A 17,518-nucleotide genomic window follows, 5' to 3' on the forward strand; every position below is an offset into this window, starting at 1 on the left:
TGTAGAGGGCAGCCCACGTTTATCACTTTCTATGAAATTTTGCTGTCACATTCGCAAAGATTGGCCCACCCCGCATTTCTCACTGTATATCTCCATTTTGATCAGGCATTCTCACGGGACTTTATGGTAGTCATATACCTTGAAATTCTAATCAAATACCTCGATATCGTGATCAAATGCCTCAATATTTCAATCTAATATCTCCATATTATAATTAAATACCTCGATATTCTAATCAAATACCTTGATATCCTAATCAAATGCCTCGATATTTCAATCTTATGTCTTCATATTCTAACTGAATACCTCGATATGCTAATCAAATACCTCGAGATCGTGATAAATGCCTCAATATTTCAATCTATTATCTCCATATTCTAATTAAATACCTCGATATTCTAATCAAAACCTTGATATCCTAATTAAATGCCTCGATATTTCAATCTTATGTCTTCATATTCTAATTGAACACCTCGATATTCTAATCAAATACCTCAAAATTCTATTGAATCTCTTGTATCAAAATTTAACGTGCCGGTATTCTAAATATTGCTGTATTTGCGAAGCGTCCGAACATCCGTTGTGTTTCGCTTTCCTTTTGCAGCGACGGACCCCGTGAACATTAAGTGCCCCGTGGCTGGAAAATTCCGCTTCGAGCAGCGGGGGGACATTCCCTTTGAGACACGGATCCGCGGCGGAGTGACCCAAATTCCGCGGCCCAACGTCTACTGCCGGGAGAACATCTCTGACTTCTCCGTCTGCGACGCGGACCAGAAGATCATCCACATTGACGCCGACTACTGTATTTCCGTCGACTATTTTGGGAGGCCAGTGGACATCTACAGTGAGTCGACTCTGCACTTGTTTGACTCAGAAATTCGCTCTCTCGAATCATGACAACACGTATCCTAAGAAGGGTTTTGCGTTCTCAAGATTTGTGTCTCTTCAAACTCGAAGATGTTTTTTGGGGATTTACTTTTCCCTCAGATTCGGCCTGGCATGTTTTGGGGTCGGGCAAAAAATGTGCGTTAATTGACGCTTATGGGTCGAAGAAAACAGGACATAGGAATGGGATTCTGCATCATTGATGGAACATGCCCGTGACCCAAGTACCTGGAAAACATCCCAGTTTTGAGAATAGATGACAACAAGACAAGGGGGTATGCTTCCCGAAGAAAGAAGCATCCTTGCGGACAGTAAGGTGGGGGCTTTAGGGTCGGCACAAAACAAAGCTGTAGGGTTTTTACAAAGGTTGGGTTTTTCCTTCTTCAAAAACAGCTCCAATTTTTTTTCTTTTTTCATTAAATTGTTTTGGGAGTTGGTTTTCAGGGTTCATCGGTATATGCCGAGGATGCAGAACCTTAATCTAAAGGCGCTCGGTGCAAACTGGATTGATGCGTTGCACCTCGACGGCAGGTGGATTGAAAGTTTGCTCTCTGGTCCTAAACATTGCGAGCTCGTAGCATTTTCGGCTCATTTAAGTTCCGATAGCGAGTGCAGAGGCGGTGGCTATTTCCACGTTCACCAACAAAATAATTTTAGGTATTTGACATTCCAACCTCGAGTCACGAAAATACTTTTTAGATAATTTTAACGTCCCGTATCAAAAGAGTATTTTTTTTTATGCTCAAGGTTGTAGGGCTGTGCAGGGGGGAGTGGACAAGGGATTAGTAAGATGCCGTCTCCAGCTGTCTGCCTCCATACTTGCCTTGACGTGTGCAGGCGAACCTGACTACGAGCTCAAGTGCATTGCTTTCTGGAAGGAGAATCTGAGGTCTTACCTGATCACCTACAACAAGGAGGACGCCTACAGCAAGTACCGCTGTTGGGTAAGGATGGCTCACTTATTTACGCCTTCTCTCTTTTATTACTTTGCACCGGTTCTCAAACCTTATATTTGTTCTTTCGCACATATTTTATTTGCGCCCTCAGTGGTTCAAAATAAATCGTACAGTGACCTATACATACACACCCTAAGCTGAATCCAACCTTCCCCCTAGAATTTCTTACACAAAGTACATGAGCCTGTAGTCCCAGAAATTTATCACTCACCCGATTGATAGTCACTGATATTCGTTATCAATGACTATCACTCTGGGGGGTGTGACAAATTTCTGGGACTTCTGGGACAAACGCGGCATTCCTAAAATCGACGAGATTACGTATTTTTGCGATGAATGAAGGCAGTTTTACTCTAAAAGAACAAGAGGTACGATCTATGTGTAATGGGCACGAGGGGCACACCGGAAGATTCCAACTTTGCGATTGCTCGCGCGATGGTACATAAATTGTTCCAGCAGTAGATTCGTCTGCAAGTGCAGGTTGTGAGGGTGTATTCCGTGAAACGGACAGAAACAAGGAAGCCTGCGGCGTAAGTGGCGGTCTCGCTGAGATGAGCCATTTTTCGTTGATTCTATACCCAAGTTACGATGGTAATTACGACGAGCAAAGCGTTCCTATCAATTTCGGGTAGCCTTTGATGCACCGACAAGAGTCTATACAGTAAACTTTCGTTAGTTCAACCTCGGTTAATTTAAATTTTCGGTTGATTCAATCGTGTTGAAAAGTCCCGGTGAGCACCCGTACATTTATACGGGAGGAAAAGTTTGATAGTTCAAACTGGGGAGGTCTGCGCATCGGATAATTCGTCCCGAGCGAATGTGCGCGGGCTCACATTGCACGACACCATCGCGGAAACACCGCAAACGTATGGCGAAACACGGGCCCTTTGCTGCAAGGCCGAACGTGCGCAAATATGCGCCTCCTCCTCTACGCCGTTGAGATGGACCGTAGCGAATGACACGAGCCAGCGCAACCAATCTGGCGTCGAGTAGCGCGAACATAGCACGTAATCGGGTGCCGAGACAGTGCACGCAGCGCGCGCTCTCAGAGGGAGCGCTTTTCTGCAGCATAGTGTGCGGTCCATCTTGCGCACCGGAAAGCGCAAGTTTTCTTTTCCATTTTTTTTGTTTTTTGTCGTCGATGGTCTGGCTGCACATCGCCGAAGTGCTTTCTCAGCGCGCGCTCTGAAAGCGCATTCTGTAGCATCATGCGCGGTCCATCTTGCACGTAAAAAAAAAGCAAATTCTCTTTTCTTTTTTTTTTCTTTTTTTTGTCGTCGACGGTTTGGCCAGCCGAGTGCAGCTGTAGCCTCCACCATGGTAAAAAAAAACTAGCGCCACGAGGTGCTAGTGGCAGGAAGGCGAACGTACGTCTGGTCGGAGACTAAAATTGGACTCGAAAGACTGCCAGATGGCGCCACCACTGCCGTTGGCGTGCGCCGTGCGCCCTCCTCCTCCTCCTCCTCCTCCTCCTCCTCCTCCCCCCCCCCCCCCCCCCCCCCCCGGGTTTCTTTTTTTTTTTTTTTTTCTTCTGGTTTGTTTGCTAGACTGGTGCCGCGCCGGCCGCTGTGAGCGGCCAGCACGGCACCGGTCTAGCAGACGAGCCGCGCGCGATATACTTCACAACAACTGCGCTTCACGTGATATTACCAGTGCAATCAAACAGAAACAGCACGTTCATTGAAATGTATTTTTTTATTGAACCCCATTCAAATGAGTTGCGGTATTTCAAACACGTATCTACAAACTCCGTTGGCAGTCCACCGCCCTCAAAGGGAAATCAAGAACTGTAGTAGGCAGTAAACACAGTAAAGTTGTCAAATATGTAAAACGAAATTAATTACTTCAACGTACAAACTAAGAGAAAAGCACTTATCATCGAATTATCTAAATGGCTCTATAAACAACTCCCACAAACTAAACTTCTGAATACCCAAACAAACAAATCAACCCCGAAATAAAGGAAAAGGCTTGCGGGTGAGCTGCATAGAAATAAACGATAAATAAACCATAAACAAACTCGCTAATAGGCAATGCAATTAAGAAAGAAAGAAAACAACTACTGTTTTGGAGTGACTACATCTCTGACTGTAGGTGCTTTATCGGTACTCTATCTTAACATATAAACACAAAGCTGTCAAATTAACTGAACATTGCTCTGACAGCAACTCACCCAGAGGAGCAAGTCCTTGCAGCAACGGATTCTTAACAAGAACGGTGGGGCACGCGTTTTTCCACAAACGAATCTTCCTACAACTTGCAAACACGGTAGCGCCGAAGCGCTCGCTGCACAAACAACGCTGGCGCAGCTTGCTCGTCGGCAAGCCGGGCAGGCTTCCAAAGTCCTGGCGATTTGCATACGCAATCCATTTCGACGCTCTGATGGAAAAATCGAGTTTCGAACGCTGACAAAAAAAAAAAGAAAAATTGATATAGAGGTTCACCTGTCGTCTGTTGGAAAGCGGAAGAATGAGCACTCCGAGTTACTCCGCCGCGCTGTAGACTCCGTAATACGCCGTCATGAGGCACGCAAAACACTCGGCAGAATCTCTGTCAAATTAGAGACGTACATCTCTAATTATTATAAGCGCGCAGCAGCGTCGCACCGTACTGCTAATACTGCCGTAAAATCCGCACTTTCGATTTTAGCACGCGCGGAACGGTTTGAAAGCTTGGAGGCTTGGAGTGACGAGCGAGCGCGAACAAAACAAAAAAGACAAAAACGGTCGTTTCCCTTCGCTCTTACTGACTGGTTGGAAGAGCCCAGAGTGCTTCGCTTTCGGTAGCGAAGATCATATACACGTCGCCTGCGCTGAAAATCATAGCGGCGAATATGAGCATAACAGTTTGGTCGGAGTCGGCTGGGTAGACCTACGAATCTGCTCTTTGGATGGACGTACGAGAGAGAAGCCAGCGACGCGGCGCCCCTATCGGCCCACCGGGGAACTCCGGAGCTGCATTCGGCTGGTTTGGCTGCCTGACGCCAAAACCGACTCGTAAAACTTCCTCTTTTTTTTTTTTTTTTTGTTTGTTTTGTTTTAGTACATTATGTTTTGAGGATGTGACGTTTAGCTACGTTGCTCTCCGAAGCATGCTTTTGGACGCGCGTTTTAAGTGCAGACGTCAGCAGACCATCCGTGAATACTTTGGACAATAAAAGGAAGTTTAATTTTAACCGTTTCTCTGTCCTTTCTTTAATTCAATCATTCGGATAATTTGACTAAATTTCAAGGTCCCGTCGAGGTCAAATTAATGAAAGTTTACTGTAGACTGGTTCGCACACTTGCAACTGCTTACGACCAAGTGCATTAAGACCTCTCGTGATCTCTTACGACGAGAGAACGCGCCGGGCCCATCTACCATGTGGCCGTAGAACACTCGCGATTTCCGTGTACTTCCTACTTTTTCGCGCATCATTCTTTTTCTATTGACTCGGAAAACTTTTGACTATGTTAAAAACTACCCTTTCTTATAGATGCGTATTTGATTTCGCAAATACCACAAAATCTTTGTTCTATAGTGAAATGCAGTTCTAGAGCCACCTCATGGACAGCTCCGGCGTGCCAGCGCATTTTCTCATCGTAGGAGATCGCAAGAACTCGCTCGAAAGCAAACGCAAGTGCGTGAACCAAGTGCGTGAACCGGCCTTTAGCACTATGACCCGAGACAGCGTAAGCATATCCGGGGAAACCCTTTGCTACTTGAAGTGGGAACTCACAAACATTTCAGCTGGGAACTCACAAACATTTCAGTCATTCAATACTGCCCCCTGCTTCCTGGTAGATGGGTGGGGTACCTCATCATTTATGCCGATCCGAAAGGGGTTTACGAAAGAGGCTGAGGGCAGAACGCGATGATCTAACCTTCTTTTCTTTCGCTTCTGCGATGCTAATAAAGAGACTTGGGCTCAATTGGAAAAACTGTCCTCCAGGTGTGCCTCGAAAAAATGGGTTTAGAACTTACCCATAAGTGACCATAAGGAAATGTAGTCACTAAGAAATAAATAAAGACAATTAAGCAGCAAAGTTGCGTACATGCCTTTATGGCAATCGTATAGATGTTGCGTACAGTCAAACCTCGATGTAACGAACTTCTATGTAACGAAACCCCCGATGTAACGAAGTAAATAACTTTTTCTAACCGCAAGTGTATGCACGTCATGTATTTTTGACCTCTATGTAACGAAGTCCCGTTGGCCGAAATTTCGATATAACGAAATTTCATGGACAATTTGTCACAAACTTTTGGGTCCCAAAGGAGAGTGTGGGAAGCACGTGCTGAAATTAGCCCCCGATAAAGCGCAAAGGGTGAAACGGGCCGAATCTGGTGAGTTTGGTGTACAGAATGGCTACTAGAGGACAGTAGAGCCGCCGCCGTTTTGTCCGTCGGCTTCGTTCGCGCTGAGTAGTTTGTTTCGAGGCCTAACTAAAAGCGTGCATTTCTCGTTGTCCTGGGCAATGGAGCCTCGAAGGCGATGGAGCCGTCCCTCACAACATCGATTATGACGACTTTCTATACGCCGACTCTGCTGTCATTGCAACGGAGGAGGTGTCCGACGAGGCAATAGGATGTTTGGGGGAACTCGCAAGACTGGGACGACATCGAAACTGATGAGCAAGATGCCTGCGATGTGCCCAGTAACCGTGAAGCAGAGCCGTATATGTAGAAAGTTTGGTCAATGGGAGGCGCGGGCAGAGCCAGGGCGTGCGGCAGACTCTGAAAGAGGGCTTGGCATGCTCTCTTGACCAACCAGAAGCCGAAAAGAATCCCCTAGCGGTTGTAGCCAGAGACAATCCTGATCAAAGGTCTATGTTCGTATATGGTTTTAATAAGCACGTAAGAGTGAAGTGTAGTAACTCTTCGTGGTTGAAAATAGGGTGCACATGTTGTTTTGATCATGATCATGCAGAAAGATGTAAGAAACGAATGCGCCGCTCAACTCTGTTTTGCTCGGACAGAGTGTGACCGCTCGGACGGCAGATTCCCGGCCCTCGGCGCTTAACGTACGGATTATGTCGACCGTTCCGCTAGTTGCACTCTTCCACCATTCTTTTGGATGAGCGTGATTGAAGCATCACGTGTATCGTATTTTCAGCCATCAAGAGTTACTCCAATGCAGTTATCAGGTTTGTTTCTCGCGACCACCGCCAGGGTATTATTTCCGGCTTCTGGTTGGTCACATTCGAATTTCTGAAGACGCCCTGGAACACGCCCAGCCCGCTTTCGGCCAATGGCGCCTCCTCATTTGTCTCCTATACTTCCCAACAAATGGCCAAACTCTCTACATATATGGCTCTGCCGTGAAGTGGTGGACGCGATCGATGTCTTGAGGCGGTTGGCGATCCCACAGCAAGACGAAGACGCAATGCAGGCCGTCTGGCTACGCGAACGTCGTGTGATGCCAATAATAATGCCAAGAGTGGCTCAGAAAAAGGTGATGGACTACTTTCAACCGAAATAGAGGTGTCCTCGGTGAGTTTTGTTCACTCGAGAAAAATTTGTGGAAACTTTCTTTAACGTTAGCCTCGAATTTCTATGTAGCGAAATTTCAATGTGACGAAGTAAATTCCGAACTTTAGCAACTTGGTTACATCAAGGTTTGACTGTAGTTGTCGTAAAAATAACAGCTTCGCTGGTCCTCCATCTTTACGTGAAGTGGATGGTCTCTACAATGTTTTTTAGACGGGACCAACCCTGAGCGAGAGTGTTGCTTTTTTTGCACAAACATAGTGTACAGACGTAGTGTAAACGTAGTGTACAAACGACAGAGAGGTGCTGACTGGGTTTCTTCTAGTCGAAATGTGGGCTTCCGTCGCACTTCTGAGTCGATTTTTCTTTTATTGTTTTAATTTCTGCCGCCTTCGTTGCTTGTGCTGCCTGAAATGCACCCAAAGGTGTTTTTAAGGTGGAAGTCTTTGTTGGCCAGGTTTGCGGTAGAGCAGTGTGTTTGTGTGCAGGTGTACCAGCGTGCTGACCTGAACCGGGTGCTCATGTCTCAGTCGGTGGGGGCCTTCTGCAATGTGCGGCAGGACGTCACCTCCTCCAACTACTCGGAGGGGGCCGAGGTGGCCCTGGACATGATCGAGTACGAGCGCGAACGTGAGTGGACTCGCCTTGTCAACAACTCGAACGGGGAGACTTTTTTGTCCGTGCGACCGTGCCTCGGGAAAATTCGTTCCCTCGAAAAATCTCAAATTGGTCGTGCACAAAAAATTTAAGCCGGGTTAGTTAATGTAAAAGAACGACACGTTGCATCTTCTTGCTCGAAAGTAGAAAGAAAGGGAGACGCCGCATATTTTTAAGTTTTTGGTTTTGTTCGGTAGTTCACTAAGACGGGTATCTCTAATAATTGAAATTTTGGAAAGTTTATAATGCCAGGTTTGGCTCGTAAATATTCTCGAGGTTTTGCCGTCACCAAACATGCACTCGTTTCCAAGTTGTTGTCCCTTTGCTAAAGCAAGCCTGCGATTTTCACGTCATGCACAGTCACGCGGGTGACTGCATGACGATAGGGTACTCTAAATTAGTTCACCAACCGAGGCTGGAACAAAAGTAGCAATAAAAATGGGATAATTGAGAGTGCTTACTTAAATACATTGCGGGTTTCGTTTCTAATAGCTAACACCAAAGTGTCTGGGCAAATGAGTCTCAGCATTTGTTTGCCCCTAAATAAACCGTGTCTTTTGTGACCGTGTTTCTTGTTTATTATTTGTGGTCTTGACATTGATTCACTCTGTACTATGGACGATCCCTATTAGGTATGATTCAGATCGTGTACGATTTTTCGGGGCAATGCAAGTGTACATATTAATGAGCCATGACTAGGTTGAAATAAGAGTAATTGTGCAGTTGAGCTGGTGAACAACTATAGACCGACATGCGGGCTTGACGTCACGGAGCTGCGGTGGCGCTGCGATCGCGCCAGAGCCGGGTTTTTTGGGCAAAGAGGCGCACGTTTCGCATGAGTGTCATAGCATTTCAGCATGCCGCGAGGCTGTGTTGCCGTTAATTGCACCGAAATGTACAAGAAAAGATAGCGAAGTAAGTTTCCACAAGTTCCCGGCAGACTCTGCAAGGCATAGAAGGTGAAAAATATCTACAAAACTTGAAAGTATAAAACAGAGAGGACGAGCCCCGCAGGGGGCACCTGTGAAAGCAGGTGTTTGGAGAGTGGCGTCTCCACGGACCCCGAGCCCCACAGGGGGCGCCTGCACTTTAGGTGCTAGATGCTTGGTGAGTAGCGTCACCACGGACCCCAGCCACGTGGGCCACCATACCCGCACGCAGGGGGCACCTACTTTTTAGTAGGTGCTTGGTGAGTGGCGTCACTACGAACCCCGAGCCATGTGGGTTCGCCCACCCACGTCTGGCTGTGCGTGGCGTACCCGTGTCCGGGGAAAGGGGGACCCTGGTGGTTGAGCTGAGCCCGGGGTATGTTTGGACCCTTCGGGGCCCCCCGGGCAAGGCAATACACCGCTTCAGCCTCTGCTTCTCGTAGACGGGTGTCCTGGCTTGGCCCGACCAGGATGATTCAGTCAGTCGCCTCTTCTACCCTATTCTTCCTTCTTTCACTTTTCCTTCCACCTCTTTCTCTTTTCTTCTGCACTCTCTTCCTTCCTTTTTCACCTCCTTAGGCGGCAAGGGCCAACCTTGAGTGGAAACAGGACCTATCCCTGCAACCACACTAGGGTATAGTGCCCGGGCAGCACTGGTAGAGTAATTGTGTCAGCCAAGCCTTTCTTAGCTATGGCACATTACCTACCCCCTTGTTGGGCTCCGTGGTGGGCGGTGCACCCGGGCACTGAACTTTCCTTCCCATCTTTATGGGTCTGCAAAACAAAACCTTTCTCGATCGGGCTCCGAAAAGAGTCCGCACCGAAGCACGTACACTTGATGTTCCAGTAGTAGTTACTCCGCAGTATCCAAAGTTTTTAGTGATGCACTCAGAAACTGAGAAACCACTAAGTAAACTGTCCCCTTTCTTGTCGCGAAAACTCTAGAGGGTGTTGTGGGAAAGACCTTTCAGGCTAAGAAGATGACATCAGGTGACCTCCTCGTAGAGGTTAACACAAAGATCCAGAGTGATGCTCTACTAGCATTGAACTCAATCTCTGATTACAAAGTCACCGTAACCCCCCACCGCACACTAAATACAGTACAAGGCGTAATTTCTGAAGACGATTTATTAGAAACTCCAGAAACGGAAATCGTAGAGGGCCTCTCCAGCCAGGGTGTGATCGCCGCACGGCGCATCACACTCCGACGCGACGGCGTGGAACACAAAACAAAACACATCGTACTGACCTTTGCAATGACCACCCTTCCACAAGCTGTCAAGGCAGGTTACCTGCATTGCCGCGTTCGGCCATACGTACCGAACCCGCTGCGCTGCTTCAAGTGCCAGCGGTTCGGCCACGGCTCACGGAGCTGCCGCGGATCTGACACGTGTGCGAGGTGCTCTAGCAAAGAGCATCTCGCAGATCACTGTGAGAACGAACCAAAGTGCACCAATTGCGAAGGGAAGCACGCTGCATATTCTCGGTCTTGTTCTCTCTGGAAGCAAGAAAAAGAAATACTTACATTGAAGGTCCAAGAGAACATTCCATACCATGAGGCAAAGAAGCGTGTCTTGTTTGCCTCACGTGGTTCATATGCAGAGGCTGTGCACAGGGGACCTGCACGGCCGATGGTGTCCACGGGGACGCAGACATCTTCGGATGACCTGCGTGTCCCGTCGGGGTCCCCCTCCACCTCGGGAGTGGTACGGCAAACACCGCCTCCGAGCACTAGGAAAGATGTGGGCGTGCCCACACCCAGTAAGGAGCAAGGCTTGGTGACCCTTGCTCCTCGCACCGCTCTGCCCCCCAAAGGACGGGGTATGGCACCCCGCCCTTCTGGTACCCAGACGATCCCTGGCTTGCCAACCAAGCCAGCGACATCCAAGGGTCAGCCATTGGCTACAACCACCGACGAGCCAATGGATCAAAGTGGGCTCAAGTCCGACGAGGACAGGTCCATGTCAGGGTCGGAGTGTTCCCTTTCCGGCACTGGTGGATCCACCAGTGAGCAGAAGGGTGCCACTAAAAAGAAAAACACACCTCGTATAAAGATTGATTTTAAGACCTGAAAATATATTCCTTGTCTGTATTTAATCTTTTCTTCATTTTTACGTTTTTAGCCTTTTAGATTTCACTCTTTTAAATTATGGCCTGCTTTATGCAATGGAACTGCAGAGGTCTTTTTTGTAATTTAGATGATGTGAAGCTCTTGTTGCAGAGGCATGAACCCTCTGCATTTTGCCTCCAAGAAACTTACCTCAAACCACCCAACAGCAACTTTCTTAGATCATATCAAGTCTACAGGAAGGACCGCGTGACTACCTCTGGCGCTGCCGGTGGAGTTGCTATTGTCGTAGACAGTGGCACTCCTGCATATGAGGTCCCCCTAGACACGCCCCTGGAGGCCGTTGCGGTGAGGTTACTACAGCAACGCCTTATTACAATTTGCTCCATTTACATCCCCCCTTCATTTGCCCTGGAACTCTCCCAACTTGAAACTTTAGTCGATCAGCTCCCTGAACCTTTTATTTTAATGGCCGACTTTAATGCACACAATCCCCTCTGGGGTAGTGTCCGAACTGACACTCGAGGTGCTGTTGTGGCGCGGTTTTTATCTCTCAGAGAAGTATGTGTATTAAATACAGGCGAACCAACATATTTCAGTTCTGCTAATCACTCCTTTTCTTGCATTGACCTCACTATTTGTTCCGCTGCACTTTTTACAGATTTTATTTGGAATGCATTGGATAACTTTTATGGAAGGGACCATTTTCCTGTGTATCTTACTCCCTTAGAAGTCCTGCCCAGGCTGCCTTGTCGTTCCCGCTGTTGGAAGATCTCTTCAGCAGATTGGAACCTCTTTCAATCAAATATCCCCTCTTCCCTGGATCTTTCGCAAGCGGCCTCCGTGGACGAAAAAAATTCTCTCATAACAACAGCAATTGTTGAGGCAGCCCGTCTGTCCATCCCACAGAAATCCGGCAAGCTGCCGAGACGTCCTAAACCGTGGTGGGATAATGAGTGTAAAGAATCCCGAAACCGCCAAAACTGTTCTTGGGCAAGATTTAGGAGGTATCCCACTTCCATAAACCTCCTGGCATTTAAGCAATTACGTGCAAAAGCCCGCTATATTAGGAAACGGGTGAAAAGGAGATCCTTTTGTTCATATGCATCTTCTATTAATAGTTTCACGACAGCGAAGATTGTCTGGGACAGAGTAGGTAGAGTGGATGGTGACTACCATCCTTTCTCAATCCCCTTGCTGTTAGACGAGAAGGGAGAAGCATTTTCATCATTATATGAACAAGCCAACGCACTTGGTAGACACTTTGCACAAGTCTCTAGTTCTGAAAACTACACTGCAGAGTTTCTGCAGTTTAAGTCCAAGCACGAGAGAATTCCAATTCGTAGATCAGAAGATTGCACTGAAAAATATAATTGTCCTTTCTCCCTCGTCGAGCTCCGTCGAGCCCTTGCTGCTGCAAAGCCTACATCCCCTGGACTTGATGCAATTCACCCTAGCATGCTTTCTCATCTACCTGAAACATTTCTAGTTATTCTCCTCCAGTTTTTTAACATCATCTGGGCGGAAGGAAAGTTTCCTAGCACCTGGAAACAGGCTATTGTCATCCCCATCTTAAAACAAGGAAAGGACAGAAGTAAAGCCACGAGCTACAGGCCAATTGCCCTTACTAGCTGTTTGGGGAAAACATTTGAGCGGCTAGTTAACAACAGGCTAGTCTACATACAAGAAAACAAGAAACTACTGAGCAATTTCCAGTGTGGTTTCCGCACTTCCAGGTCTACTGTTGACCACCTGGTGCGTCTTGAGACGACGGTCCGCGAGGCTTTCATAAATAAGCAATTTTGTCTGTCTGTATTTTTCGACCTTGAAAAAGCTTACGACACCGCCTGGCGGTACGGCATACTCCAGGACCTTATCTCGATGGACATAAAAGGGAGAATGTTCAACTGCATTGCTGACTTTCTGCAGGATCGTAGCTTTCAGGTACGCCTAGGAGCTACAATCTCCGACCCTTTTCCCCAGGAGAATGGCGTGCCGCAGGGCTGTGTCTTAAGCGTCACTTTGTTTATTATAAAGATAAATTCTCTATCTCAAGTAATTCCGCCCACAATCTCTCATTCTCTTTACGTCGACGATGTCCAGGTTTGTTTTTCTTCATGTAACTTAGCCATCTGTGAGCGACAAGTTCAACTTGCGGTGAACAGGATGAGTAGGTGGGCTGACCAGAATGGCTTCCGGTTTTCTGCCGAGAAGACTGTAGCTGTTTGTTTTTCTCGAAAATGAGGAATGTCTCCTGAGCCATCATTGTATATTAAAGGTACACCCATTCCGGTTAAACCGGAGCATAAGTTTTTAGGCCTAGTATTCGATAGTAAATTAACTTTTGGCCCACATATAAAGGAACTAAGATTAAAATGTCAGCGAAAGTCGAATCTTCTTAAGGTCCTTGCACACCGTTCTTGGGGTTCCGACGGTGTCTGCCTTTTGCGAATCTACAAGGCCTGTGTTCGCTCAGTTTTGGATTATGGAAGTATTGTTTATGGTTCTGCCAAACCCTCTACACTTAAAATGTTAGACCCAATCCATCACCAGGGAATCAGACTGGCAACCGGAGCCTTTCGAACGTCCCCCGTGCCCAGCTTGTATGCCGAGTCAAATGAGTGGTCGCTTGACAAACGTAGATTTTATCTTAGCACGCAGTACTATTTAAGACTCCGTACTCTTCCACAGCACCCAAATTTTTCTTTGATTGAAAGCATAAAATATGAGCAGGCCTTTCAAAACAAGCCATCCGTAACGCGTCCCTTTGCACTTCGTGTGAAGGATGCTGCAGCGACTTATAGTTTTGACATATCTTGTTCTGTCATGGAAACTGAACAAAGGCTTGCTCCTTGGGACGACCTAATTATAACATGCGACCTCTCTTTGACAAAATACAACAAGAAAGTGGCAGCCGCTAGTGTTATAAAACAAGAATTTTTTGAGATTGCTAGTCGTTACGAGACGGACAAAAGTTTTTTTACTGATGGGACGAAAGGTGCTGGCTATGCTGGCTGCGCTGCAGTTGGGCAATCCTACCATCGTGTTATTCGAATTAATGCCAATGCATCTGTGTTTACAGCTGAGCTTCATGGACTCTTAGTGATTGTAGATGAAATAATCAAACAAAAATACAGATTATCTGTGATATTTACAGACTCGCTCAGTTCCCTCCTTGCCCTTAACTCTGCAACATCCTGGAAGCATCCCCTGGTTTGTCTGCTTCGTGTTAAACTAATGAATGCTATAAAGCAAAACATCTCTATTCACTTTTGCTGGGTTCCTAGCCATATAGGAATACACGGCAATGAGGAAGCCGACCGAGCCGCAGGTGCATGTGTAAACAGGTCCATTGAAATTCACACCCTCCCAGTGACAGATTATAGAACCACACTACGAAATAAAATCAAAGATTCTTGGCAAGCAGAGTGGGACTCTGACCCTCACAATAAGCTATATAAAGTTAAACCTGTTTTGAGTGAATGGCGCAGCGCCAGACATCGAGAAAGGTTCTATGAGGTCATCTTATGTCGATTGAGTATAGGCCACACACACCTGACTCACAGCTACCTTCTAAGAAACGACGACCCACCGATGTGTGACTACTGCTCAGAAACTTTAAGTGTACTTCACATCCTTTTAGTTTGCCCGCAATTCAATAACGAACGCCGCTCCTACTTTTCTATCTGTTTCAGAAAACAAATACCTTTCCACTTGGCACTTTTACTTGGAGACGAGCCCGTTACTCCGTACAGACAAGTTTTTAACTTTTTAGAAAAGTTTAATATTTTACATTGACTTTCAACTACAATCTTGTTTAAGTGATATTTGATATTTTGACCCACTGCAATAGTAAACATTTAGTCTTGTGATATTTACTTACCCTGTGTTTGGCGCACTATGGCCTATGTTGCTGCTGCGCCAGGAAACTCAAAATTCATTCATTCATTCAGAGAGGAGGAGGACGGGAACAGGACATCTATTAACCAACACGCTCGTTTTCAATTGAAAAATATCCGTGGATCGAAAATAATGGTCGCCTCGCGCGAACGACCGTTTGTGCGGCAAGCACTTTCTTGAAGCAAGTGCGGCTTCCATTGCAATCTCCGTCCCGAGGCTTGCTTATGTGCAGGGAAACCGTTGTCTGATCGAGACCACCCGGATTTCGTTCCCACAGTGTTTGCGCACAAAGCACCGGCCAAGCACTCGTCGGAGGCTCGCGAGGCCCGTGCTACCAAGCAGAACGGGATCGGCGGCTGAACGGCAGTGTTGTAGGCGTTAGCAAAAAAAAAGTAACGAAATACGTTTCTCGTTTCTTGTAAATAAAAGGTACGCGTTACAGAGCTACGTTACCTAAAAATAAAAGGAACGCGTTGCCGCTACCGAGAAAAAGTAACGCACGTTACTTCTGCGTTACTTCTTAAATTATGATTTAACAGATTTTACGGTTTTGACGATTCAGGCATGCATAAGCTCATATATCAAGAAACATTATGTTCATGCAGAAACTGAACATAATTACGGTTTTACCTAAATACTCACGAGAAAAAACGCAAAGAAAAGCATAACTTAACTTCTAAAAGCACGCAAAAAAAATTGAAGTGTAATTTCTTTAAGACTTGGGAAGTAGTAACGAGTAACGTAACTACGTTGCTTAAAATAGTAACGTAAGTATGTTACCCGTTACTGTATCGAAAAATTAAAGAATAAATTACTACGTTGCTGAAAAAAGTAACGCGTTCCTGCTAACGCTGTTACTTGTAACATGTTACCGCCAAGACTGCAGAACGGACAACGCGTTACTGCTTGTCATGCCTTGTGGTCATGAGAGTAGGAAAAATACCATACCTTGACTTCAACACGCTGTGTGTATTTATTTCATTAATAAATACACTTCCACAGACCCTCAGTCTGCTGATCCCGCCGGCAGTGCGGAAACTGACTCGAAGTAATCGTAGGCCTCGAGAGACTTGTACGCCTGCACCGTGTCTTCCGTGAACTGGCTTGGCGAAAAATCTAAATAAACGAGGACGTGAGCCATCGACTTCGGTGGCAGCAACATCACGTCGGAAGTCCAGGACGCCTTGTTGACGGCGTACAGATCCTTGTAGGCAACGCCGTCCACGCAGAGTTTGTTTCGATACCGCTGCCGTTCAGGCTCGGGCAGCGAGCTCAAATAGTCGGGCATAGCATACGACATACGTTGTCAGGAAATAAGGCTCACAAATAAAGCTAGAAGTGTCCCTACAACGTCATCAATGAGCGCACGCCACACAACGCAATGGCGAAAACACGGAGAGCCGGGCCGCTTTTGCCCACATAGCTACCGCGCATGCGCGGCCTTCCGGCCGTGTTGGTAAACAGAGCCGCTCCGCGTGTAGGTCTATAGTAAAAAAAAACAAAAAAACCTTAAAATCATTTTTTTTTTATTATTTACTTACACCTCCTGCAGTGGTGCAGAAAAGTGTAGGGCAGTGTACTTCCAGTATGTGTACTGAGATACGACCGGAAGTACATTGCCTTGCACCCTTCTACACCGGTGCAGAAGGTGCAGGTAAATTGAACGAGCCTCTTGGCTGCATTGACGACCGCAAACTATTCACTTTGATTTGAAATTATTTAATTTGATTAGAAATTATTCGAACAAGGGAACCATTCACTCCGTATTCGCTTGGAAGTGAAAAATCACCGTTGGCACATCCCTACACTTGAGTCGTCTTGGTGCCTAAAATTATGCTTGCCCCTTATCCGAAGCATCGCCCGAGATCATGGGAAATGGTTTTCCGTCTTCCAGAGAAGCTAAAACAGTCCCAGTGATGCAAGTGCCAGTGATGCACCAAATTGCACCACGAACAAAAGTCTGCAACATCTTGCGCCGAAACGAAACTTTTGCTTAAAATTGCGCCGCACCTGTGCCTTGCATGGAATCTGCTCAATGAATTTATCGTTGAGAAATGGTGTTGATAACCACATATTTTTCTGGTGGAATGCATACTGTAACACCTCTTGCTGGTTACTCTAAAAAGAAATGTAAAAAAATATGCATTTTCTAAATAAAAAAAATTATGAAAGATATATTTTTTTACATTTACCAAGTTTTGCAAATTACAATTTTTCATAATAAAGGAACATGAAAATGCAAAATCTAAGTTCATAGCAACAGGTTCCATAAAATTTTGGCACATAAGCTGCAAATATTAAGTTTTGATAGTTTCATACAGAAATGATAGTTTTATTAAGGTGGGATTTCCTCCAAAATGCTGAACTGAGAAAAACACGTTCAAAGTACTTGAACATCTATCTACCTTTCCTTTAGCATCGGTGTGCCAAAAATAATTTATAAAAAAAAATATCTATGCTGTGTAAACAAATGAAACTTTCTGTGAATACTCTCTATATTGGTATTCATGTTACAAGGCGCAAAAACACGGACACAAGAGAGAAAGAGACAAAACAGGCGCCACTCACAACTATATTTGAAAAGTGCAGAAAGAAAGGAATACAATCCTCGTCATCTTCAACTCGTGCGTGGCGCCTGTTTTGTCTCTTTCTCT

At 46.0% G+C, this 17,518-nt stretch overlaps 1 protein-coding gene across 1 annotated transcript in view; it reads left to right on the forward strand.

Annotated features, from left to right (window-relative positions):
- LOC8023718 overlaps positions 1-17,518 on the forward strand; it is a 72,284-nt gene that overhangs the window by 49,028 nt on the left and 5,738 nt on the right. Inside the window, exons 11-13 of the mRNA XM_029980023.4 lie at positions 605-844; positions 1,723-1,829; positions 7,799-7,940. Of these exons, the coding sequence (XP_029835883.4) occupies positions 605-844; positions 1,723-1,829; positions 7,799-7,940 (489 nt within the window). The remainder of the gene's footprint in view (positions 1-604; positions 845-1,722; positions 1,830-7,798; positions 7,941-17,518) is intronic.

This window comes from Ixodes scapularis, unplaced genomic scaffold, assembly GCF_016920785.2.
Source record: "Ixodes scapularis isolate PalLabHiFi unplaced genomic scaffold, ASM1692078v2 PGA_scaffold12__126_contigs__length_90152505, whole genome shotgun sequence".
Lineage (NCBI taxonomy): Eukaryota > Metazoa > Arthropoda > Arachnida > Ixodida > Ixodidae > Ixodes > Ixodes scapularis.